The sequence below is a fragment of the Rattus norvegicus genome, chromosome 20, assembly GCF_021556685.1.
Source record: "Rattus norvegicus strain SHRSP/BbbUtx chromosome 20, alternate assembly SHRSP_T2T, whole genome shotgun sequence".
Lineage (NCBI taxonomy): Eukaryota > Metazoa > Chordata > Mammalia > Rodentia > Muridae > Rattus > Rattus norvegicus.
Genome location: NC_141553.1, coordinates 43,845,376 through 43,871,137, shown reverse-complemented (window position 1 = coordinate 43,871,137; position 25,762 = coordinate 43,845,376). Strand labels below are relative to the sequence as shown.

At 43.8% G+C, this 25,762-nt stretch overlaps 1 protein-coding gene across 1 annotated transcript; it reads right to left on the bottom strand.

The window, feature by feature from the left end:
* Positions 1-1,682: 1,682 nt before the first annotated feature.
* Positions 1,683-24,967, bottom strand: Hdac2 (histone deacetylase 2). Its single transcript, NM_053447.2, is given in 14 exon segments — positions 1,683-2,223; positions 2,764-2,821; positions 4,681-4,836; positions 5,075-5,205; positions 5,876-5,984; positions 6,239-6,379; positions 9,214-9,322; positions 9,396-9,488; positions 10,607-10,748; positions 13,149-13,287; positions 14,288-14,362; positions 16,001-16,118; positions 17,218-17,330; positions 24,710-24,967. Coding segments are annotated over 14 exon segments (1,467 nt in total). The 5' UTR covers positions 24,762-24,967; the 3' UTR covers positions 1,683-2,192.
* Between the last annotated feature and the right edge of the window lie 795 nt (positions 24,968-25,762).

Below are 25,762 nucleotides of genomic sequence, written 5' to 3'. Positions count from 1 at the left end.
CAATCTCCTGCTGATTAAGACCATGTCTGTCTGCAAGCCATGCTTCCCATGATAATGGACTGAATCTATGGAATGGGAAGCTGCCTCAATGCAATGTTTTCCTTTATAAGAGTTACCTTGGTCATGGTGTCTTTTCATAACAAGACATGGGTTTCATCAAACTAAATTTTTAAAGCTAACACTTGTGTACCTGGTAATCAAAGAAAGGCGTGTCAGGTCTTCCGATGGCTCTGAGCAGCTATGTGGGTGCTTGGAACCAAACCTGGATCCTCTGTAAGAGCAGCAAATACTCCTAACCACTGAATTTTCTCTCTACCGCCTTGTCCCAAACAAACAAAAACTCTTCATCCTTTAAATAAAGCTGTTTGAGGTGGAACAAATCAGTTATGGTTCCCAAACCTTATTTTATCTGCTGTTGCTGGTCTAGAGAACTTCTGTTAAGTATGTAACTTATGTGGCCTTTGGTGTCAAGCTTTGGCATAAAGGGTATGGATTCCTGGCAAATATAGGGCAAAAGGGGCAAAATCAAACATGAAGCCTTCGAACCTCAGGACAGTGTTAAGAACGTTCTCCATGGTACTGCCTTCTACTGCAAATCTATTCTCCTACTCTCAAACTCTGCAACCTGGTTCTAGCAAGTAGGATTTCACCATCGTCGACAAATTCGTAAAAGCGTTTTTCTCTTCTACACAATGGGAGTAGAAATGCTCCATTTGTGAGTTTTCTACCTTAACAACGTAAGTTTAGGTGAAAGCACTTAAAATTCTATTCAGCTGCAGTGATTATCAAAATCTTCAAAGTGAATACACACTCAATGAACAGCTGCTGAATGCCAAAGCATGGTGTGCTACTTCTGGAGTAGAAACCCTGGTTGTGATCTAATTACAGAATAAGAACAAGATTTTGCTAGCTGGTTCATTTTACACTGACATGTTTCTATAGCAGTATTTCATGTACAAGTGAATGTGTGTGTGTGTGTGTGTGGCGGGTATATGGGGGAGAGACATATACAGTTGCACTGCCCAATCACAGGCTTCTCTTACAGGCTTCTCTTTAACTTACTCACTTTATACCCCACTCACTCACTGCTCCCTTCTGGTCCCCTCTTCCCTTCTACTCTTTGAGCCTGTGGGTCCCCGCTGTGTACCCCGACTCTGGCACATCCTTTTGCACTGAGGCCAGACAAAGCAGCCCAGCTGGGCTATATCCACAGACAGGCAACTGTTTTTGGGTTAACCCACTCTACAACATGAAGACTGAGCTGCACATCTGCTACATACATGTGGGGTGTCTAGGTCCAGCCCATGTATGCTCTTTAGTCGGTGGCTCAGTCTCTGAGAGCCACAAGGGTCCAGGCTAGTTGACTCTGTCAGTTCTCCTGTGGAGTTCCTACCCCCTTTGGAGCCTGAAACCCTTCTTCCTATTCCATAAGCGTCCCCAAGCTCCATCCACTGTTTGCCTGTGGGTGTCTGCATCTGAGTCAGCTGCTGGGAAGTCTGCACATCTAACAGAGTATCATGAATAGTGTCAGGGTTAGTGCTTGCCCAAGAGATGGGTCTCAAGTTGGGCCAGTTATCGGCTGAACAGGCTTCTCTTTCAGTTTCCAATTCCTGCGTATCTCAACTGCAGTTTAGGAATTTTGGAAATAATTGATGAAATCCCAGTCTTCCTGACACTGGCTAAACTATACAAGGTGACATGGTGTCATTTTTATTGAAATAGGAAATACCTGTTAGAGCCAGTAAGCACGTACAGACTCAGTGAGAGGGTCTCTGCCACTGAAATCACCATGGGTATGCTCCAGTCTCACAGTCGGGCTTGGAAACAAGCCTTCATAATAAACAGACAGAAGACCATCCAAGTACAATTTTTTAATAAAGATAATTACAAAAGATGGAAAAATCAGCTCAGAAAGGCCAATTGTTTCTTTAATAGATCCGGTTTTTTTTTTTGACATAATAACACATCAATTTAAATACAATCACATAAAGCATGGTGGAAAAAAATTTGCTTCATAATTAGAAAAACTCACAATAAAACTTGCCAAGGAAAACCAAAAACAAGCCATTTTGAAAATAAATACAGTCCATGCCAAAACAGTATAAAATGAAGCCAAACTTCCTCAAACAGCGAAGGTTTCTTATCCCAGAATCGTCTCACTTTTCGAGGTTCCTAAGGTTGGGGAGTCAAATTCAAGGGTTGTTGAGTTGTTCTGATTTGGCTCTGTTAAGGAGGATCATGAAATATTAAAAATAACAGTCTTGGTTAAAGAGCACAGCTACTCATCCATTCTTATAGATTCATACCAAGTAACTCAGTGTTTTCTCTGAGCAGGAAACATCTTAATTTTTCCTACTGTTTTACAACTGAGCATTCCAAGTTAACCATAAAAATTAGCACACATGCTTCCTTCTAACACAGAATCTCACTCTTAAGCCCAGAATGAAGACTTAACATTCTACATAGCTTAGTGTGGATTTGAATTCACAGCAATCTTCTGGCCTCAGCCTCCTCAGTGTACTGAGATTACAGACTGCAGCCTCTAGTCATTCATGCATTCTGACGAATAAAATCCTCAAACAGGCTTTCTCTCAACCCAATGTTTCTTCCGAGCACAGGATTTGAGCATCCTGAAAAGCACCACCTATCATTACGGGGGAAGTAGTCTTGGACACACTACCCACACTCAGTTCTCAGGCTGAGCCAGCATTTCTGAAGTATGCATGCCCTTCCCCCAAGCCCCAAGACAGAAGCATCACTCACCCTTTGGTGTCTGTTTTCTCACCACTATTGTCCTTGGATTTGTCTTCTTCCTTAACATCTAAAGACAAGAAAAAGATTAATACTATTTTAAAATGTAAGACATATATATGTATATATCTACGCTATACAATCTCACTCTTCATGAACTGTGTCCGGTTCTGAGGTGAGTGGTGCAGGACTCACTAGCTATGTGATTGTGTGTGCTCACCCTTTCTAGCTTTGGTTCAGAAGTATCACAGCATCACAGGTACTATGAAGAACTTCAGAACACAGAGGAACGACACAGGTCAGGAGAGCTGTGGGCAGGGAAGAACACTGGAATTCGGGTCCTAAAGAAGGAACAAACTCTGAGGGAAGAGCTATCTTCCAGAGAAATGTAAAAGGACTGAGGCATGGACAGTGGCAAGAAGACAGAACAAGCTGAAGAGAACTGCATCTACGCTGTAAGAAGGATGTGATCCTAAAGTCAAGAGGTTAAATTATGTTGTTTTTATTTTTACTTATTTATTTACTGTGTGCGCGCACGTGCATGTGTTTGGGCATGACATCCACAGGGATGTAAGAAGGCAGCGTGGAGGAGTTGGTCGTCTTCCTCTAACAGGCAGAGGCCGGCGTGCCAGGCTTGGCAGCACCTTCGGCTGCAGAGACACCTTGCTGGCCCACAGTAGATAAGTCCCATTATCACTAAATTGAACTTCCTAAGCTAAATATAGTAATAGAAGTAGCTGCCGCAGATATCCCGTGTTTTCTCTGTGTAAATTAGTTGTGAAGCAATGGCCTAATGTCAGGTGCAGCGACAGCAGCAGCTTGGGTAATGCAGACCCCGCAGGGCACTTGCTAGTGCCTTCCACACAAACCTACGTGCACACAAACCTACGTGCCGACAACCGAGGCTTTACATTTTAGTGTCTTGGCTAACTAAACTTTTACTCATAGTGCCAAAGGGGGGATGGTGGTGGTTCTTATTTTAGGTTTTGACCCATAGATCTTTCTTTTTAATCTGAAAGAGCACTAATTTTGTCTAAAATAGTAAGAGTCAATTTTACCCCATCACTTTCCTGTTTGGGAAAAAAAGAAAGAAAATGTAGAAGATTCTTTAAAATGAAAAGAAACCGAGCTGGGTGTGGTGGCACATTTCTCAAGTCCCAGCACCCAGGTTTGAGAAGATGGACAATGGCCTGAGTCCACGGTCAAGTAAGTGGCCAGAGCAGCCCGGTCTACAGTGAGGCCTAGTGAAGACAGGCAAGCCCATGAGTAGTTCAGCACAGCAACAAAACATGGAAGATCTCTAATGAGGGGCTGAAATGTCATGCTAAATACAACGCTCTGAAACATAGTAAGATGTCAGAAGCTCTCCTCCACGGCCCAGCTCCTTAGCCCCTTCCTTCCTATCTTTCCTCAGCGGCATTCTCTTCAGTTCCTGAAGAATATTCATGTTTAAAGCAACTTTTCAAAGGACTATGGAGCTTAACTTTTGTTTCACGAACCGACTTGAACCAGTTATAAATTATTTTAGAATTGGCCGGGTCTACTGGCATGCCTCCAATCCACGTGTATTAAGAGGCGAGGCAGAGGACACCGGGCCCGAGCCCACCTAGGCTATGGTAGACGTCCTGAGGCCGTCATCTGCAGCCACTGTCCTTCCCTAGCCATTCTATGGCATGCAGCACCTACTATTTCTGTCTGTTATTAAGACGAGAGATCTCTACACCTCAAAGAAAATGTGAGCATTCTCAGAGCTTTAAGTCAGTTCTGAAGCATTAACCAATAAGGATAAGAGGTAAACATCACTTCCAGGAGGAAAAGCTAGTTACCCGCTGAACGCACCCGCTGAACGCACCCATCTGACCCTGTGGGTCTCTAAAGATACAGTGCACCCGTAAGCAGTGAAAAGGAGCGTCACCAGCACAGACGGACCTGTCCTCTTGTCCTCCGCCTCCTTCTTGTCTTCCTCAATCCTGGCTTTTTTGGCTCCCTTCTTATGATCAGCGACATTCCTACGACCTCCTTCACCTTCATCCTCAGAATCTGAGAACTCTTCATCACAAGCTATCCGCTTGTCTGATGCTCGAACTGGGACACAAACATTTTTATTAATTTGGTAATAGCCAGAGGTTCTACAATCATTACATAAGGTAGATAGATATTGATAGATATCAAGTGCCTACTTTCTGGATGCAGCCATGTTTGTGTAGTCACACAAAATGAAGGGTGATATTAATTCAGGCTTTGAGACATCAGGAAGCTAAATCTCACGTTATTAAATGGAGAAAAGGAGAATCACAACATGTGCTGTGAAGGAGTTTCTTACTAGAAATTCTCTTGTCAGGGTCTTCTCCATCCTCATCACCACTGTCTTCATGAACAGCATCTTCTGGAATAGCTTGCATTTGAACACCAGGCGCATGTGGTAACATTCGCAGATTTTCAAATAAACGCTGTCTAAACGACACAATTTATTAGACAAAATCCACTGTATGCAAAGTTCCTGTTAGACAGGAGGAACTAAACAAAAACAAGTTCCCATTTAGCTAACCGCGGAATGGGACACTAGTGGAGCATCGATCACTGCACACACGGCTGACCCCACAGCACACAGCTATGCTTCACTTCACCCCATCTGACGGATGAGGCAACAAGAGCACTTGTCCATGTCCTACAACTGTCTACGGGCGAGAAGACACAGCCCATTCCGCTCACCATTTCTACATTCTGTAGACAGAAAGCACTTGATCTAATAAAAATGTTTCTATTGGGCTGGAGAGATGGCTCAGTGGCTAAGAGCACTGACTGCTCTTCCTGAGGTCCTGAGTTCAATTCCCAGCAACCACATGGTGGCTCACAACCATCTGTAAAGAGATCTGATGCCCTCTTCTGGTGTGTCTGAAGACAGATACAGTGTACTTATATATAATAAATAAATAATCTTAAAAAAAAAGTTTCTATTTACAAAGGTTACATATTTGTGTTATTATTTTAGATTAAAACCACAAATATCCTTAAGGTTTCAAATCATATTAAAACAAAGAGAATATCTCATGTATCTAAAAGTTTCCTTTATTTGACCTTCTATAGCCTCCTGAAACTTCATTAAGGCGAAATGATTTCTTACTTTATCTTTTCCATATATTCTGGAGTGTTCTGGTTTGTCATGTTTGAGGGACTAATATGCAGTTTGAAGTCTGGTCCAAAATACTCGAAGTAATCATTATATGGCAACTCTATTAAAAACAATGAAAAGCAAGTTACACATTGAAAGCTTAGTTTCCAAATAAACTCAGAATCATAATCCAGGTAAAAGAACTATTCCCAAAGGAAGCTTGAGAGTGAGCATGGAATGTTCTCACAGATTCGCACTCTAACCATTCAGCCGTCAGAGGAGATCATACATTCCAGGGGTGTGGCTGCAGACCCTCCCATTCATCCATTTCCACACACTGCATGTTCTTCTAGATACTGCAACCTGAACACCTACCATTGGGAATTTCACAATCAAGGGCAACTGCAGTCTCATACGTCCAACATCGAGCAACATTCCGGATTGTGTAGCCACCTCCGCCAAGCATCAGCAACGGCAAGTTAAAAGTTTTCACTACTTCTACACATTTAGCGTGACCTACGACGAAGAAGATTTGGGTAACATTGAAATATATTCTTTAGCAATTTAAAATAGGACCTTAAAAAGGATAATTACAAACAATTTTACTCAACCAAAAAAAAGGGTCTGTAGACAGCCAGGCAGAGTGGCCCATCCCAACAGTCCCAGCTCTTGGGAAGCTAAGGTAAGGTAAGTGGCGCAGAATCTGGAGGCCAGGCTAGACCATACAGCATGACTACAGGGCAGGCCACCTCACCCCAAGGTGGGGGATGGGGGAGACAATGACAGGGGTGATGACAGGGACTGTATCCAACAAATAACTCGTGTTAAGTATTAAAACACACACACATGTATTTTACTAGCAACACAGGATGCTCATGAGAGGTCACATAAGGGTAAGGGAGAGAAGACACTACACAGATGCTAAATTTTGTTTCTCCTATATGACATGTGTAGCTTAACTACGGAAGGCAATACCAAAAAGTTTGACCACTGACTATCTTTAGGTGCTGGTATTATGGATAATTTTCTTAATTTACTTAATTACAAACCTCACATAGGAACAAGTTTTGAGTTACCAGTAACTTCTGGTGGTATTATCATTCAGGCACACAATGCCATCATTACAGTCCCTCAGGGGCTGGAGAGATGGCTCAGTGGTTAGAGCACTGACTGCTCTCCCAGAGGTTCTGAGTTCAATTCCCAGCAACCACATGGTGGCTCACAACCATCTGTAGTGAGATCTGATGCCCTCTTCTGGTGTGTCTGAAGACAGCTACAGTGTATTCACATACATGAAATAAATAAATAATTCTTAAAAAAAAAAAAGGGGCTGGGGATTTAGCTCAGTGGTAGAGCGCTTACCTAGGAAGCGCAAGGCCCTGGGTTCGGTCCCCAGCTCCGAAAAAAAGAACCAAAAAAAAAAAAAAAAAAACAAAAAACAAAAAACAAAGTCCCTCAATGCTGACAGCAGAAATTCATCCATTCCCCACCCCCCCCCCCCCACATTCTCTTCATGGATTTTAGCCTTAATTAAAATAAAAAAGTCCCTTTGCAGCAGGCTTTCACTTGGTATTGAGATGCTGGCTGCCACAAGCATAGAAGCCATTGAATCTTTGGGTCCAGTTAATTTCAGTGTGAGGTTCTGTTGCTTGTTTTGTTTTTCTAACATTTTTATAACAAAGCTTAAAATATTTGGAAAAAATTAAAATTGCACAAGAGAAAAAAAAAACCCATTACCTAATGAGAGTTTACAGTGTCTAATTATCTGTTTTCTTCATGTTATCAACCAGACATCATCTACTAAAACAGTGTTACTGGACATTTCTAAGGACAGAAGTTAACTTACAGACTACAAGGAAAGAGAGCAGACAAGACCAGCGTTCAACCACCCAACAGCAGGCAAAAAGGGGGGGATTTATGAAATGAAGGCTAGAGGGCCTGTAAGAGGAAGCATGGAAATAATTAAGAAATAATAACAGCATAAGAAGAAATAACTGAGAAGTGAGGTGGACAGCAGCTGACCGCCTCACTTCCTTCACGAGGCCTGAGAGAATGCGGCTGAAGTCAGTCACAGAGGTACATTAGAAACTGTCAGTTATCACCTGACAGTACACACCGGGCACAGCTCACTGGCAGAGCACGGTCTTCGGCTCTGAGGGGAGGAACTGGCAGCTGATGACTTCCGGAGTCTTAGCTGCTCTGAAACGCTAGACGGCTGAACACTTTATGGTCACTGTGAAAGCACTCGTAAGTGAATGCTGACTCACAGCCAAGTGGGCAACTAATTTTGTGGCCCAATTCGATGGGAAGGAGAGCAGCACAGCGCTGCAGAGCCGTCATGAGCAGTTCTTAAGATCTGCATTTAGCTATTTTAAAAGTTCTGCAAGGGCATTCAAAGCGAGACGTCAACTTACTACCTCAAAGTCCGCACAGAATAAGACAGTCTATAGTAAGACATGCTAAGTCATTTCTAACCCAAAAGTTAACTTTACTAAAATGATGTATTTTACTTATCTTTTTCTTTATGAAACAGGTTTTATTATAAAGCCGAGGCTGGCCTGGTGCTTGCTATGCAGACCTGGCCATCCATCTGCCTCTTCTGTCCCAATGCTGGGTTTAAAAGCTGCCATGCCCAACTCTGCTTCACTGCTACACCCTAACACCCCCACATTTAAGACTTATTTAGCACATGGACTTCAGCCCTTTTTAAGGACTTAACAGTTACGACTGAGAAAGACACAGAGTGCACACTGACTGGAAGACATAATAAAACAGAAGCAGAGAAGACACTGAGTCCAAACAGGAGGAGATCAGCACCCGAGAGAGCGGAGAAGAGTATATTAGAAACTCACACAGTTTAGTAATAAGCAAAGAAAAAACTAAGCAAACAAATAATTCAGAAAAAAAGAAGTGAGTGTTGGCAGCAGAGAGGACAGCTAAGCTGAATGAAGCACCGCTGAGCCCTGAGCACGGCCTGCGCATGGGAAGGGAGTAACCACGTCAGAATGGAGTGCAACAAGCTAAGTCTTCACTCTCTGGACTGTACAAGTACAGAGTCTGCCTTCAAGTTGGCAAGCAAAACAACAATGAGAAATTAAAAATATTTTTATACATATATGATGTGCAGCACACGCATGCAAATCCTTGTGCAAATCACAAGAGGGTGCTGGATGGCCTGGAACTGGAGTTACAGATGTTGGGAGCCACCAAGTGGGATGGGCTCAAACCCAGGTCTTCTGCAAAAGGAGCAGAAGGCGTTCTTCCCCAGCTCTCCAGCCCTCAACAATGACAGCTTCTATGGGAGGTTCTCAGGGAGGAGGAGAACCACGGCGGGGGCACGAGCTGCTCACCTTTGACAGTTAGGTTGAAGCAGCCCAGCCTGTCACCAGAGAGGGAGTCAGCGCCACACTGCAGCACCACCGCGCTCGGCTGGTACATCTCCATCACTTTTGAGATTATCTACACAGAGTAAGAATAAGACACATGAGGACTCAGCCAGCTTACAGCTCACTCTACTGAGAGCGGTACTTACAGGCTTAAAGATCTGTCCATATGACTCGTCATCTATACCGTCCCTCATGGGAAAGTTGACAGCGTAGTACTTTCCTTTTCCAGCACCAATATCCTAAAACACAACACCAGATCTTAAGAGAATATTTTACAACAAAAAGCCCGATACATTTTAAAATGATTAAAAGACCAAGTAACACACAATTTTGAAAAAAATAAATAAAAAATACGCAATTGCTTGTTCCAGTAATCGTAGAAGTATGTTTTAAGAAACTTAACAGAGACACACCGCTAACACAAATAACACACGAGTACTACGTACAGTTGGACTGGTGAGATGCCTGGGCAGATAAAGCCCAGCAGGTTAGACCCCCAGGATCCACCCACATGGCAGGACTGCACTGACTCCTGTATGTTGTCCTTTAACATGGCACAGGTACGCCCTGGCCCAGGACCCACATGCATGGCAGGAAGACCCCTGCATATTTAACATGGCATACTTACGCAGCTCCTCCCTTCACAAGATAAACTAAAAAGTTCTTACAAACCTCAGTTTGATTAGACAGGAAACAATTTTACAAGATGTAAAAGCAGAGCCCACTTATCCCATCATTGTCAAATGGAGGGGAGTCCTCTCACCCAGGCCCACAGGTAGTGATCCTCAGAGCTTCTACTCCATTGCACCACTCCGGGACAACATGAAGTCCTGTGACCACAACCTCAGGTAGACCCCAAAGTCAGTCTTCCACCCGCCTACCAAGACACCCTGGACCGATCGTAGATAAAGTCCCTTGACCTCTCCCTGCCCACAGGACAGTGTGATACCCTGCAGCCCAGACCTATACAGAGAGCACTGCCCACTCCCACTGTAACGGCAGCCCTGCTACCCAAGGACGATCTGTATAACCTAGGGAGGCCACCAAACTGTCTGATCGGCACCTATGCCCAGCTGAGTAGATCAAAAATGAACAAGCAGCATTCAGCTGGTCCACAGCCTGACAAATCCTAACAGTGAACAATGAACCAAGAACTGCTCAACTAAGGTGACGCCACGTCTCCACAAAAGCAAGCAAACAAACAAACAAAAACCAACAAAACAAAACAAAAAACCAGTACCAGATGCCTAGGTCCCACCACAAACACAAACAAAATGAACAGGATGACATGGCTCCTCCAGAAACTAGCAACCTTCTATGCTCATCTTATATTTATTCTGACAGAATTTGGTCTTACCCTCAAGTCTCCTGTTCCAGGAAAGTATTCTCCGTATTTATGGAATGAGACGGTCATCACGCGATCTGTTGTATAAAAAGCTTCCTCAACACCATCACCATGGTGGATGTCTATGTCAATATATAAGACTCTCTGATGATATCTGAAAGGAAAGCACAAGCAAGCCGGAGTTTGGAAACGGGTTCTTCATCGTACAATGCTCAGCCTTCCTACCCAACACCAGTCTAAGAGCATCCAGACCCGAGAATATCACGTCTCCTTTGGCTAACCAAGATCTTTTCTTTACACTTTAAAAACAGTCATCTATATATTCACAACTAAAGATTACGCCAATTGCTACGTTAGAGAATTTCAGAATCGCTGAGGTGGGTTGGTGGTGCACCTCTAAGCCCCGCCATTGGGAGGGAGGCAGGGGGATCTGAGGTCAGCCTTCTACAGAGCAAACTCTAGGAGACCCAGGGGCTACACAGAGAAACCCTGTCTCAAAAACAAAACAAAACAAAAGAAAACAAAACATTAAACATGACAAAACCAAAAAGGGAGGAAGGGAAGGCCTGGAGATGGGTCAGTAGTTAGGAGTATTGGCTGTCCTTCAGAGGCCCCAGGTTCAGTTCCCAGCACCCACATAGCAGGCTCACAACTATCTGTAACTCCAGTTCTAAGGTATCCAACACCTTACACAGATATACATGTAAGCAAAATACCAATGCACATAAAATGAAAACTATTAAAAAAATCTCAGCATTATAAAACAATACATGGGTAACTGTGACCTACGCAGTGGAGTTTTTATTCTTTGAAGTGAGCAGGTCATTTCCTATTCCTGTGGTGGTTGTGATAGTTGTGCTCTCACCCAGGCTCATCTCAAACCTACCTGCCTCCGGAACACAGGTGTGTGCCACCCCGCTCCCCAGGTGTGTTGTCACCCCCACTCCAAGGTGTATGCTACCCCCACTGCCCAAGTGTGTGCCACCCCTACTCCCCAATTTCCGATGATTCAAGAATAAAATCAAACTAAGACTATTTTATAATATGACAGGTCTGTGACAGTCAAATTTCCATATCCATAAACACCTTTTACAGCTGGATGAGCACATTTACCTATTTGCACATCATCTATAGTATCCTTTGCCCTATACTTAAGACCTTATGACTGTGACAGATCACAAGTGGCCTCATCATTCCCTAATGATCTGTACGCCACCAATCACAGCAACAACCCAAATGAACTTCTGGAATCACGCCACCATAGGATGACATGACATTAGTTCCATACCTATGTCAAAGTGCCAACAGAAAAAAAAACTATGCATTAAAAACCAAAGCCACTGGTGTTAGAAAGCTGGCCTTAAGTTAAGAGCACTGATACTCTCCTAGAGAATCCAGGTTAAATTCCCAGCACCCACATGGTGACTCACAACCGTCCCATCACACCAGCGCCTGGGGATCTCGTGGTCTCCTCTGGCCTCCATGGGCACAGCACAAATGTGGTGCATTGACACACATGCTGGGAAAACAGCAACACATATAAAATTTGAATTTACTGTTTAAGGTGTCACTGCAGCTGACTTAAAATGTTTTATTTATTATCAAAAGATGCCGTGGCTGTGCTCATACAGTGTAAGCTGGCATTATCAACCCAGGCATTTATGCTCTCAAGGCACAGAAAAGCAACACCAAGAAAACTAAAAAACTGCAAAAAGTGGGCTTTATCATAGCAGAATCTCTTCATAAAGTTAAAAATCAAATATGATCAAAGTGGCCAATGTGTTTGGATGAGCAAAGAAAGCTATTTAACAAACCCAATTTAATTATGTTCAATTTTACCAGGTAAAGAAACATACAGAATTAAGCTTGCTCAGGACTAAGCTTAAAAAAAAAAAAAAAAAAAAAAAGGCAACAAATTGCTCAGAGTTACGCCAGTGGAATAAGTGAATAATGGTGACTTCAGGGATCTGTTGGTTGTTGGTTTGGGTGTTTGTTTATGGTCACTAAGGTCACTGCTGGAATGTACAAGTGGAGCAAGAGCGTCATTGTCAAAGCCTACAGAACACAAAACGCAGCCAAAGCTATAAACTACAACTCACTCCTATGACAGCGCCCAGGGGCAGTAATCTCACTCTGAGTGTCCACACTCCTAAGGGTAACTTCCAACACCCCTTCAGCAACTGGGCATCACTGTGTCCATGTATTCACGTGTATCTGTGTCTGTATAGCGGACGGAGCCATACTGGATGAGGGATCTGGGGTCAGCCAGGGTACTAAATGGCTAGACAAACTTCTATAACACAGGTTTCAAAGTTTTGTCTTCAAGTTACTTTAGCGTTCACATTTCTGGAGTCCTAGCAGCCATCTTTATTAGCTCACACTACTGCAAGCCTAAATCCACGGAGGCCATTTAGGGGAACTCTCAGGCGCTCTCTCATACTTCTGCGGTGGCTCCCAACGGGCCCTGTGAGACTCCACTAATGCATTAACATTTATTTCCTATTCTCTAAAGGTCTGATGACAGTTTTGGGAAACTGAGTTTGCATTAGCGTACTTCAGTAGCTCGAGGACAGCAAGCACAATGTCATTAACGTAGCAGAATCCTGAGGCCTCTGACTTCTTGGCGTGGTGCAGTCCTCCCGCCCAGTTGACAGCCATGTCAGTCTGTTGACGGTTCAGCTTCACGGCCCCAGCTAAGAAAGAGATACACGTTACGGTATCTACAGCGTATTTAAAGTTTACCTGTAAGCGAAGCCTCATTAAATATGCCATCTGAAGCAGAAAAGGTTTGACATTCAAAAGCAAAGGATTATAATTTAGGAGCTTAAACTTTCCTCAGATAACTATTTTCCTACAGTTTACCCAACTAAATTGCAGTACACATAGAAAATCGTGGTTAAAAATGGCAGAAGAAAAAAAGAAGGAAAAAAGTCTCTGGAGGAAAAAAAAACACAACTTAAAAACTGTTTGAGTATTGACTGTTAAACATTTGACATTTTAAAGATGATTATACTTGCTACTTTGAACCTGAAATGCCTAAGAACCCCACGGAACAAGTCACCCGTGTGCCATCAGAGAGTGATGGACTAAGGGCTGAGGCCGGACTTTAGTTCACTGGAGGTCTGATCTTGCTTAGAAGAGATTCTGGAATGCTCTTTTCTCTACTCAACAGCCATGGGGTACCCCCAGCCCCATGCACATACCATAATGTGCTATCACGGTCCCAAAGGACAGGGCCATTTAAGCCCCCAAACCAAAATAAACCACTCTTTTAAAAGTTGTCTCAGGTTTTGCTACATTAACAGAAGAGTGAATCGCAGTATCATAACCATCCATGCCTCTAATCTCAATCAGTGAGGCTAAGGAAGAGGACTTCCACAGTACCAAGGCCAGCCTGGACTCCACAGTAAGCTGCAAGCCAGCCTGGGCTCCTGGGTGACACTGTTTCAAACACAGAACAAAGCGAAACAACAAACTCATCCCCACTAAGGTGCAGTGACAGCACATGTCCGTAAGCAAGCACTGGGGAGGTGGCCAGAGGATGGGGAGTCTGAGGCCACCTGGGTGACAGCCTAGTGACAGCAGAATCAAGCAAGCAAAGCTCACTACCATTACGACCTGCTGCTTTAGACAGAAACTACAGACACCGTAACCCTTCAGATCCTCGTCAAGTCACTGACTCGGGATACTCACCAACTGAGCCACCGGTGGAGAGCTGACAAAACTCAAAGAGTCCATCGAACACTGGACAGTCTTCTCCGACATTAACTGTGGAAGGTGAAGTCCATTAAGGCCAACCTATTATCAAGCCATTGAAGGCTTTTTCTTATAAACTATTAAAAATAGTCATTTCAGGCAATTATAGGCAGTAATATAATATTCCATGACAGTAATATAAAATTTGTAATTTTAAAACATTACCTATGAATTTTAAAATTCACAGGGAGTAATACCAAAAAACTAATTTTACAAAATAATGTTTACTTTATTCAAGATAATTAAATTGTTATCTATGTAATACCATTACCTAATCTTACGTGAATATTTGTGAATTAACTGTACCCAACCACCACCACCACTAACAAAAGTCCATATTAAAGTAAAAATCGACATGAATCTGGTTTTCTTCTTACGCGACAGTGAATTAGTTAAACACTGAAGATGAAGAGGCTGCAACTCCTTTCTAACTCACTCACAGCCCCTCCCAGACTCTGAAGTGCATTTTAGTATCAAAACATTAACAGTTACTTTGTTTTTTTCTGTGGCTGAAACTAACTTTAGAAGAGGCTATGAATTAATCAGTTTCATGGAACAAAGATACAAAGGAAGGGCGCATAAGACGGATGACCCGTCACTCGTCATGGCGCGGTTGACTTCCTGTGGTAAGAGGCATGGACACAGTGGAAGGAAGGTGTGTACGACCCAGTTACTCCTCACACCCCAAATCACCCTTCAGGAAGAGGGCAGGTGTTTTACAGATCTACATATTACAGGTACTGCAGAAAAATCAGTTTTAGTTTGTTTGCTCAAATATGATTTCACGTAAGCCAGCACTACAATGGTTTAAAGAAATCCTGTCATTTACCCAAGGGCAACCCATAACTCACTATGTAAATTCCAAATTAAGAAAATAAAAAGATAAGACTAGTATCCACCCTAGGACGGCCTTGAAGCAACCAAATAGGTTAACTATGGCAGAGAAATACAAAGTTCAAAGGACTTGAGAAATCCTTATCAGCACTGAAATGAATCCACCTCTCACTGAAGAAATGGACTCCAGTATTAAGCTTCAAAAGACAGCATTCCACATGTTTCAGGATATTCGGCAATATTTCTTCAATACAATTTACTACCGGTCTCTAATAACAATATACTTTCACCTATAAATGAAAACATGTAGAAGAAATAAAAAGAAATACTAACATGCCAACAAAAAGCAACATCTTTACGTTACAGAACAGTGTGCCTGGACAACTGTTACTATGAGAGGGAAGCATGTGGATCTCTGAGTCTGAGCCCAGTCTGCGTTAGCAAGCGCTGGGACAGTCAGTTACAAAGTCAGACTTCATCTCAAGCCACTTAAGAAAAAAGAAAAGAAAGGAGGAAGGGGAGGAAAGAGGAAGAGGAAGGAAATAAGATGAAGAGGAGGGAGGAGGGAGGAAGGAGGAGGAGGAAAGATATTCTTTTGTAAAACTCTGTGATCTCCTGACCAATCCCAAAGTTATCATGGGTGTAAAAGAACTTAAATGTTTGTTTTCTAAAGTAACATTAATATTGGTCCAATGACCTGAGTAAATTGTATATTAATATTTTAAACTACTAGGAAAAAAATAGCTATTCAGGCAACTCTGAAGAGAAATCTTAAAAAGACTCATTCACTAGTAAAAAGAATTACTTATAACGTACATCTCTGCATCTGCTTACTATACTCTGACATGTTATCTGGCCTTATTGATCGTAGAAACTTGATATACTCATCACTGTGGTATTTTGTCATTTCTTCAGCAGTGGCCTTATGAGGCCTCTGGAAAAAAAAAAAAAAACACCAGGATGTTGGAAGTATCAGTTGTTAAATCAGAATTATCAAATGATAAGTATAAGTTTCCACAATCTGTCTCTCCAAATCAAACATATCCACCTGAGTACGAAGTTAATCCCAATTCCTACATGTGTCTCCCAGGAATCAGGAAGCCCTTCTCCAAGCTAATGCTACTCCGGCTGAATAGAAATAAGCCACATATTCAGACTCCCATCACACCCACCCACCAATTTCTCTACCCACCAATTTCCATCAAAGGTTTCTAAGGACATCATCCTAAGATCTACTGTGCCTTCATTTGTTCTAAATTTTGTTCTGAAGAGCTCGATTTCATTTACAACAGACTTCTTAAACAAGGCTTCCGACTCCTCTAAAATATCTCTACCTTACAGAATTGCTTCCCATTGCACTGTCTAGCAAGCACTCTTTTTTCTTTTTTTTTTTTGGGGGGGGGGTTCTTTTTTTCAGAGCTGGGGACCGAACCCAGTAGCAAGCACTCTTTAACTGTTTCAAGCCCTCTTCTCCTACATTACCCTGCTTGCATTTTTATATACACCCCTGCCAGGCATTATGCAGACTCTTGGGGTGGCTATGTATCTTTAGCTACTTTTTAATTAACTGACTGTCATTAACAGTATTTCATGTGTATGTTAACCAAATAAATATTTATGATTAATTTTCTACCAAACTCTTGCCATAGTCCAGGTCAAATTTTTTCCTTCTTTTTAAAATTACATTGCATTTACTTATTATTGGAGGCGTGTCCTTATGTCCATGTGGAATTAGGGGACAACTTCTGGGACATGAACAGAGACCATGAAGTTGGAGGCAAGGACCTGTACCTCTCAACTCCAGGGCAACTGTTTCTAGCAGCACAAGCAGTTTAACAGTATTGCTAAGACTGGGGGTCGTTTGACATGATTAGAGGGAAGAGACCATTACTCCAATTCCTTAACCTTTCTCTGAGGAACAAAAACAAAAGACCCGAGTCCCTTTAGATCTTTTCATCCACTGCGTGCATCTCCCACAGCAGCACAAGAGCTTTCACATGCCAGTTTAAAAGACAGTGCCAACGAGTACTTACATATATTTCCATTTTTCGGTATAAACCATAATTTAGAAGCAAGTTATGAGTCATCCGGATCCTATGGGGCTTCATGGGATGACCCTGGCCGTAATAATAATTCCCGATATCACCTGAAAGAGAAAAGATGCCCATTCAACAACACCACTGACCTGTGCCTAACATTAAAAAATTACTAAAGAGTCATTTAAAACTTACATAACCTTTTGTAACATTCAAATGACATTAGAATATACTAATATACATCCAACATACTATGCAGATCTTATACATGCCTAGGATTCATGGTCTTTGTGGAGAGGGAGTTTTTCTGACTTTTAGTTTTCCAATTTCCCTGTATTCTTGCTGTTCATTTTATAAATTTAGATACATAAGATGTATGGAGTAAGATCTAATTTGTCAGCTTCTTATCGGCATCCTGTAGAATACAGTTGGGCTGGTATTAAGGAAGGGCTTAAATGCTCGGTGTCAACAAGAGGAAAACGCGGGGCATTTTTCAGGGTACCAAGGACACCCTTGTCCTCATCTGTCAGAACTACACAGTTGTGGCCTGTGCATTACATCATCTTAGATGCTGGGATGGTCTGAATATGCTTGGCTCCCAGGACCTGGCACTATTAGGAGGTGTGGCCCTGTGGAGGTAGGGTTTGAGCCCTTCCTCCTGGCTGCCTGTGAAAGTCTCCTGCTGCTGCCTTTGAGTATGTAGAACTCTCAGCTCCTCCAGCACAGTCGGCCTGGATGCATGCTTCCCACCATGATGACAATGGGTTGAACCTCTGAAACTGTAAGAGTTGCCTTGTTCATGGTGTCTGTTCATGGCATAAAACCCAAACTAAGACAGATGCCAATGTCTTAAAACAACACACAAGATAATGCCAAAGTTTGATTTTCACCCACAAAATACTTATAAAACGCTGACAATGAGAACGCGTGTCAACAGGCTTAGAAAAACTACGTACTGCTCTTTCTAAGGAGAAGGACACTACTTTTACATGCTTGCACGCTTGCCTATAGGTACACAAGCAGACCGCATGGTCGCCTGGTGCCTGTGGTGATCAGAATGTGTCAGATCCCCTGGAAATGGAATCACAGACAGCTGGGTGCTAGGAACAGTATTCTTAACTGTGGAGCAATTTCTCCAGCCCTATAAAGAATACTTTTACAATGGCCTTATCAGGCAAGAAAGGAGAAAATACTATTAATATTTCAGTTTAAAATAAAATATTCAAAGTTTGTTAGGCAGCGGACCTGACTTTAAGAGCCTGCAAACCTTAGTGTTTCACATGGTTATACAATCAGACAGGCTCCAAAGCCCTTATCTGCCCTTACAAGGACAAACCTTAAGTTGAGTATGACGGTACACACCTTTACTCTAGCATTGGGAAAACAGAAGCAGGGGGGTCTCTGAGTTCAAAGCAAGCCTTATCTACCTGCACACAGGAATCTAGGCTGGCCAGAGGACACAGTAGGACCCTCTCTCAAAAGCAAACACCCCGTTTACAAACTCTCTTCTCACAATTCCTTTTCACTTGTACAGTGGCAATCAAAAATGCAGAAAGTTTCATACTATCTACTTGACAATTATCCAGGAAACATTTGTTCTTCTTTGTCCCTTGAGACAAAATTCTAGTTATATAGCCCAGGCAGGAATTGAATTCATGATCTACTGAGAGACCACTGGCTTTTGCCACCAGACTCGGCTGAACATTCAGGTTTATAAAACCTGTCTTCTAACTCTGAATTTGTTGGTATAGTACCTCTGATTTATTTGGTTTCATTTTCAACACAAATGATTTTACAAATTCAGGAACATTCAGAATGCTAACTAGCTTTTCAAAGGTAAAAACTTCAGAACCAGAAAACAATACAACACGTTGGACTATGTAGAAATTTTATTGTTTATTATTTAACTTTAGATTTAACTATATTTTGATCCTATTTTTCCCCTCCCCAGAGTCCTTCCAGATGCAGCCAGCTTAAGATATGATGACTGAAAAGAGAAGTGACAGCAAGAAGATTTAGCTAATACTCAGTATGGGCTTTTATTTCTCAACTCTAGGACTGCCATAATTTCCTAACTGTGGAGAAGCATATTAAATAACGTAGCCAAAATTATACAACTAGCAGATAGGCGCTACATTCATTCAGATTCAGGAGGAACAGACCACAGGCAGTAAATATCCTTTTGTCACTGGCAGAGCAATGGCAGGGTCACAAGAAAGTAACAGCAGGACAAAGGCTAATGAGCAAAGAATACAGTTTCAATGCTTTTCGTCAGAGCATTGTCATTGTTAATTAAAGAATACGAACAAAATGAATGGCTTACCTAATTTATGAACTTGTAGCTATGAGGGCCTTAATTTTATATTACTATATACAGCTTTCAAAAACCTTGTCATAATTTTGAGGCCTTCTAAGAATATTCACTCAGCTTAAAAATAAAGGACACATTCACTAGGGCAGCCGAGCCACACACGCTGACTTCAGACTCCGTGAAAATGCTTGGGGTGTAGATCAGTGGTGGAACATTTCTCTAGCACGTACAGGCCTTTGGGTTTCATTCCTCCACACCAAAGCAAAGGGGAGAAGGGGAGGAAATGCAGAGGGGAAGGAAGGGGAAGGAAGAGGAAGGAGAGGACATATAAGGAGAATGGAAGTGGAGCTTCCAACTAGGGAGGGGGAAGGAGACAAGTACAGGACAAGGAAGGAGGCTAAACTAACAGGAAGGATGTCAAGGATCCAACGCAACCATGCCATTGGCCTACTTATAATACACGTAAGTCAGTGTATAAATACATACGCACTCCCTCCAGGAGACATTATCCATGAAAAGTACCAAGCATGAGAAGCCGTCTTTGGAGTTGCTGGTCAGGATTATCCAAGGTACTCCCAAAACCTTATAGGCTGTTGCCCTTGGTTGCCCATGTACTTCAGATGCAGGACCCAGAGAGGTCCGTGTGCTGGACAGAACTGAAAGCCTAATTCTCTTGGAGAACTAGCCTTCTTCTTTTTAAAGGAGTCATGCCAGATTCCAGAAGACGAGCTTACTTGGGTATATGTAGACTCCAGGTCTTGGGGGCCTTGCAAACATTTAATTTTGCTAAGAAAAAACAATTACTAATACGTTTGTTTTTAGGGACAGAAGAACAAAGCTCTACAAAAGGAAAAACCCTTGGTATTCTAGGTGCTACTCTTTCCTCAGACATTAAAACAGAAACCCACGTGGGAAAAGGAAAAGTGTTTGCGTCTTTAAGTGGCAGAACCGTCCCCACCCTCCCTGCCTGTGACGTAAGACTTCGAGGGAGTGTACAGGCTGGAGAGTAGGTTAAGAGTACTTATGGATCGTCCAGAAAACCCAAATTTGCCTTCCAGCATCGACATGGTAGCTCATAACCACTCCTAACTCAGTTCCAGGAGACCCAACATTTTCTTCTAAACTTCAAGGGCGCAAGGCACACACAAGATTTGTACATACACCATGCAGGCAAAGCACTCATGCATATAACATTTTTTAAAGATTAAATAATGTGTATGAATTTTTATGTGTATGAGCTCTACCTACAATATTCATCATGATTCACTAGTCATTTCTTCATCAATAATTCAAAGCCCACCTTTAGAAACTACCCTCATGTAACTGTTATTCTAGTGGGAAAAGAAAAAGACATAGAAGTGGCAGGCAGAAAAACAAAACTGGTCACAGAGAAGCAATGACCAGCCTCACTGATAGGGTGAAATGTAAGGCTCAGGGTATTCTGTGGGAATTATCATCTAAGTGTGTGACCCCCGCTGAGCCTTGCAGATGCATGGGGAAGCCTTTTGTTCCTAACAAAGGAATGCCCAGGCCTTTCCATTCACCTGGGTCAGTACCACACCTGGGCGGGACACCTGGGCGGGACACCTGGGCGGGACACCTGGGCGGGACACCTGGGCGGGACACCTGGGCGGGACACCTGGGCGGGAACACTGTTAGGTTGGTTCCTGTTTTTTGTTCCCGTTTTTTTTCTTTTTCTTTTTTTCTTTTTCTTCCTGAGGGCGTACACCTGTTTTTCCACTGTGCTTCCTGGACTTCACCAGGTGAACTTGGGGTATATATTCTGTGACCCTCAGTAAAAGCTTTGGCATTCTGGTAACAAGAACGACCCGAGTATGTGTGTTTTCTTAAACCTCGCAGGCCTAAGCCCAGTTCTCAGTACCGAGGGCAATTATCTATTCTGAGTAGTAAAGCACTTAATAAAAACTCAAAGAACTATACTAAGAAAAGCGACCCAGCAGCCAGGCACTGATGGTGAGTGCCTTTAGTCTCAGCCCTCAGGAGACAGAGGCAGGTGGATCTCTGTGAGTTCAAGGCCAGCCTGGTCTACAGGGTAAGTTCCAGCACAGCCAAGACTACACAGTGAAACCCTGTCTCAAAAAACAAAACAAAACAAAACAAAACAAAAAAACCAAAAAAACAAAAAAACAAAAAACAAAAAACCAGGGTTGGGGATTTAGCTCAGTGGTAGAGCGCTTGCCTAGGAAGCGCAAGGCCCTGGGTTCGGTCCCCAGCTCCGAAAAAATGAACCAAAAAAAAAAAAAAAAAAAAAAAACCAAAAAACAAAACAAAACAAAACAACAAAAAAAAAAAACAAGATAACTACAAAGCTATCAAGCCAAAGACTCTTACTCTACCATTTTAAATAAAAGTAAATTAAATCTGAAAACAGATGGCCATTCTGTAGAACTCTTGCATTGTTAAGTAAGTTAGGAGTACAGTGGGAAGCACGATCTTGCTAACTGTTTTTGTGTTGCCAAGTGCTTTCCTCTGGACTAGGCCTCCAAACATTTTGATTATGATTAGCTCTATCTAAGAAAATCTGAGTAACAAAGCATAAAACAATTTGTGTTTAATTATATAATTATGCATACATTTAATTCTGTTATAAATTATACATTAGATGGCATTGCATGATTGGTCCCAAGCTTCACTCCAAACAAGGCATAGTTCACATTTCTAGATGAAGTATTAAAACCATGAGCATTGCAATTAGAACCAAATGTGGCTCCATCTGCTAAATTACACTTAAATAGAGAAAAAAAACAAACAAAAAAACCCCCCAAAAGCAAAAAACCTCGGTTTAAGGTCAGAAAGTATACTAGTGTGTACATAATTAGCTTCAGATCATTTGATGAAGCATTGATCTTTAATAAGAGATTAGCCAAAATTCAGAAATGTGTTTCTGGGAATTAGGATGAGCAGTCAATCAATAGTCGTAGTCTACTAAGAACTCTGATTTCTCTTCTGAGGATTAGGGATAGCTCACATGCCCCTATCCAAAAGTTCACAGAGCAGTGGCACAGAGATCTAACAGGTCCAGTACTGCAGACAGTAATGAAGACAGACATGTAGAGAATTATTTCTGTAGTCTAGCATGCTATCACATGTCACATGTTAATTAGCTTAAGACACCAATTTAAGTGTTCTTTTCCATTTTTTGTTAACTTTCTTTAATGCAAATATTTGGAATGAAAATACGTCCATCCTAAAAACAAGCAAGAACCAGACAGATTTTCACAGATAACCCAGCAGATTTCCACCATTAGTTGTACAGTTGGTTACTTACATCTAGGTAAAGCTGTTGCATGGGCGTAAGTTAAAAATCACATGACTGAAAAATACCTCCATCCACCCGTCTATCCCATCCCTCAGTAAAGGCTCATCCCCACACAGGAACCCGGGAAGAAGGCGCTGCTCAAGACACACTAGAGTACTGTCTGGTTCTCCATCAGACCCGGTCAAGGTTACATGGGATTTAAGAGTTCATAGCTGAGGAAAGAAGCTGACAGCAGAAGAGACTGAGCTGTTCCCCAACAGTTCATTATTTCCCTGACTCTACCCTCTAGCAGAGCAAACCTTTACTTTGGAAAGGCTGTAATTGTAATTTTTCAAGTTAATTCATACAGTGCATCCTTTCCAATGGATCAGAGAATGCAGGTCAGGGGTCTGCCATGAATCCCACTTCATAATGGTTAAGTCATGTCTAAGTTGTCATGCTTTCCCATCTCTGCTCTCCACGATAGTGTAACTTTTCAATGTAGTCCTCTCAAACTGCCAATTAAGCCAGTGGCACTCGCCTTTAATCCCAGGATTTGGGAGGCGGGGGCAGGTTGATCTCGGAGTTAGAGTCAGCCTAGTCTACATAGGACAGTTTCAGGACAGCCAGGTCAACTTATCGAGAGCCTATCTCAGAAAACAAAACAGCCATTTAAAAGCTGTTTCTATTTTGACCTAGCTTTCTGTCAGGTTTTTGATTTTCCAGCCAATGACAGGTGACTATTTCATTTAAAGCCTGTATTAAAAAAGATTCGACCAAACCAAGAAAACAAACGGTTATTTGCAGCTAAAGTCGGTTTCATTCGGCCTGCTTTTCTACACTGTAATCTACCTCTCCAAGACTTCAATGCACCAACTACAGAAAACGCTCCCAATTTCGTATTGCTTTGTAGAGATGAAGCGTTTCGAGTCCGTGAGGCTAGCTAGTTCTGTCCAATTTCCTTATTACTTCTCTCAATAGTTATCAATTAATGTTCTGGGTGAAATCTGTAAGGTAGGGCACTACTCCATCTAGTGTAATTGGACCCAGAGACTATGACTGCTTATATTCCAAATTAGGGAACACGTACAGTCACCTTGTACCGTCCACTGCACTCTGAGCTCAGCCCTACCTGTATGGAATATGTAGTCTACTTCTCAAAGTTTGCTGCAGCAGGGTCCCCACCACACTTGGACAGACTTCCTAACCAAGATGCCCATGCTCCTTCCTAAGCCCCAGAGCAGAGTATAACTGCGGATCGAACAAAGACCAACAAAGAAGTGGGTGGTAATAACCTCCCATAGAGACATGCCAAGACCCATCAAACAAGAGCAACTCCACGCTCCCTCTCTCCCATCACTTCCCCACAGGCCTACCTACTTCCAATTCAAAACCCTTTAATTGTCACGGAGGAAGTGCAGCCCTTCCATCCGAACCCTGAGAAAGTGGAGCTTGAAGAAACCCGACGAACAAAGGCGAGGGATGGAGTCCACGCAAAACACCAGCGAGACAGCGCCGCTCTGCGAACTTGGCCCCCGGCCAGCAGTAACTCCTCCGCAGCTCCACCCGGGCGCCGGGGTCCCGGGTGAGGCTGGAAGCGCAGCGCCGACAGATCGGGGGCGAGAAGGGGGGACCGGGCGAGCGGGGGAGGGGACAGGGACGCAGGGCGGAGCTCCAGGACGCCGGCTTTGTGCAGTCAGGCCCGGGGAGCCGACAGGGGTTCCTCCGAGACCGGTCCCAGGCAGTGCACCCCAAACATACGCGTGCCCGAGCGGAGGACCGGAGAGGAGCGAAGGCGGGCGTCCCCGAGTAGGCGGGCGAGCGCTGGGTAGGCCGTGTCGGTGTCCCCGCGGGCTGCCACCCTCGATACCCCGCCGCGTCCGACCCGCAGCCCCGCTGCAGGCTCCCCGGCCACTTACCGTCATAATAGTAGCACACTTTCTTCTTGCCGCCTCCTTGACTGTACGCCATGGGCTCCGGCCGCCGCCTCCCGGCTGCGGCTCCTCCTCCGGCTGCTCTCGCCCGCCGCGGCCCGGCGGCCAGACAAGAGGGCTGAGGGAGACGGCGGGCGCGGCGGCCCTCGCAGCAAGGACAGCCCGGAGCGGGACGGCGAGCGGGTGCCGGGAGGGCCCGAGATCGCAGAGCGGGGTTGGCAGCGGCGCCGACGCGCGACACTCGGCAGGGGTAGGCCTCCGGGCGGCGGGGCTGCGAGTTGGGAGGAACCACTGCGGCCGCGCGGAGGGGGAAACACAGCTACGGGCCGGAGGAGAGACCGGGCCGGAGTGGATGCCACCGGTCGAGGCTGCAGCAGTGCTCCGTATGTCTTATCACACACACAGTCCGGAGGTGCGCACAAGCCGACCTTGGCCCTGTGCTCAGAGTCCCGAACGCTCTGCCACCACGTTCCCCCTCTCGGTCTGGCACGCACTGGTTGCACCGGGGCCGAGCCTGCGCACTCCGCGCCTGCTCAAACGGATCCCGGGCAGTCTAGACCCCTCCGCCAGGGCTCACGCCTCTCCCCTCCCCCACCGCCGCGACGCGCCTGCCCGAGCCCGCCACGTGCCGCGGGGACTCCGAGGGGAACCCGCTGGAGAGCTCCCCAGGGCTGCCCCCGGGCTGCCTGGTGGTCGGATATTCCCACGCGTTCTAATTCTCCTGTTCTCTCCTCCCTTCTGATAACTACTCTTGAGTTACAGAGAGGTTAATGGCTGAAGGTATCTCCTGGGTTTAATAAGCATTTCTTGAACTCAAGCATAAGCGCGGTTCCCAGCACCCAAACCTGTTTATAATAAACGCCATTTAAAGGTGTCAAAGGTGCCGGGATGCACGCGCCGTGCGCATCTCCTTATGGGTGCGGGTAAATGAAGGAGCCCTCAAGTGTGAGTCATCTGAGGACCGAACGGGTGTCAAACTTTTCCAGACTCCACGTGCTTTGTCTACTGTATCAGACTGTCAGACAATCCAAAAGGATG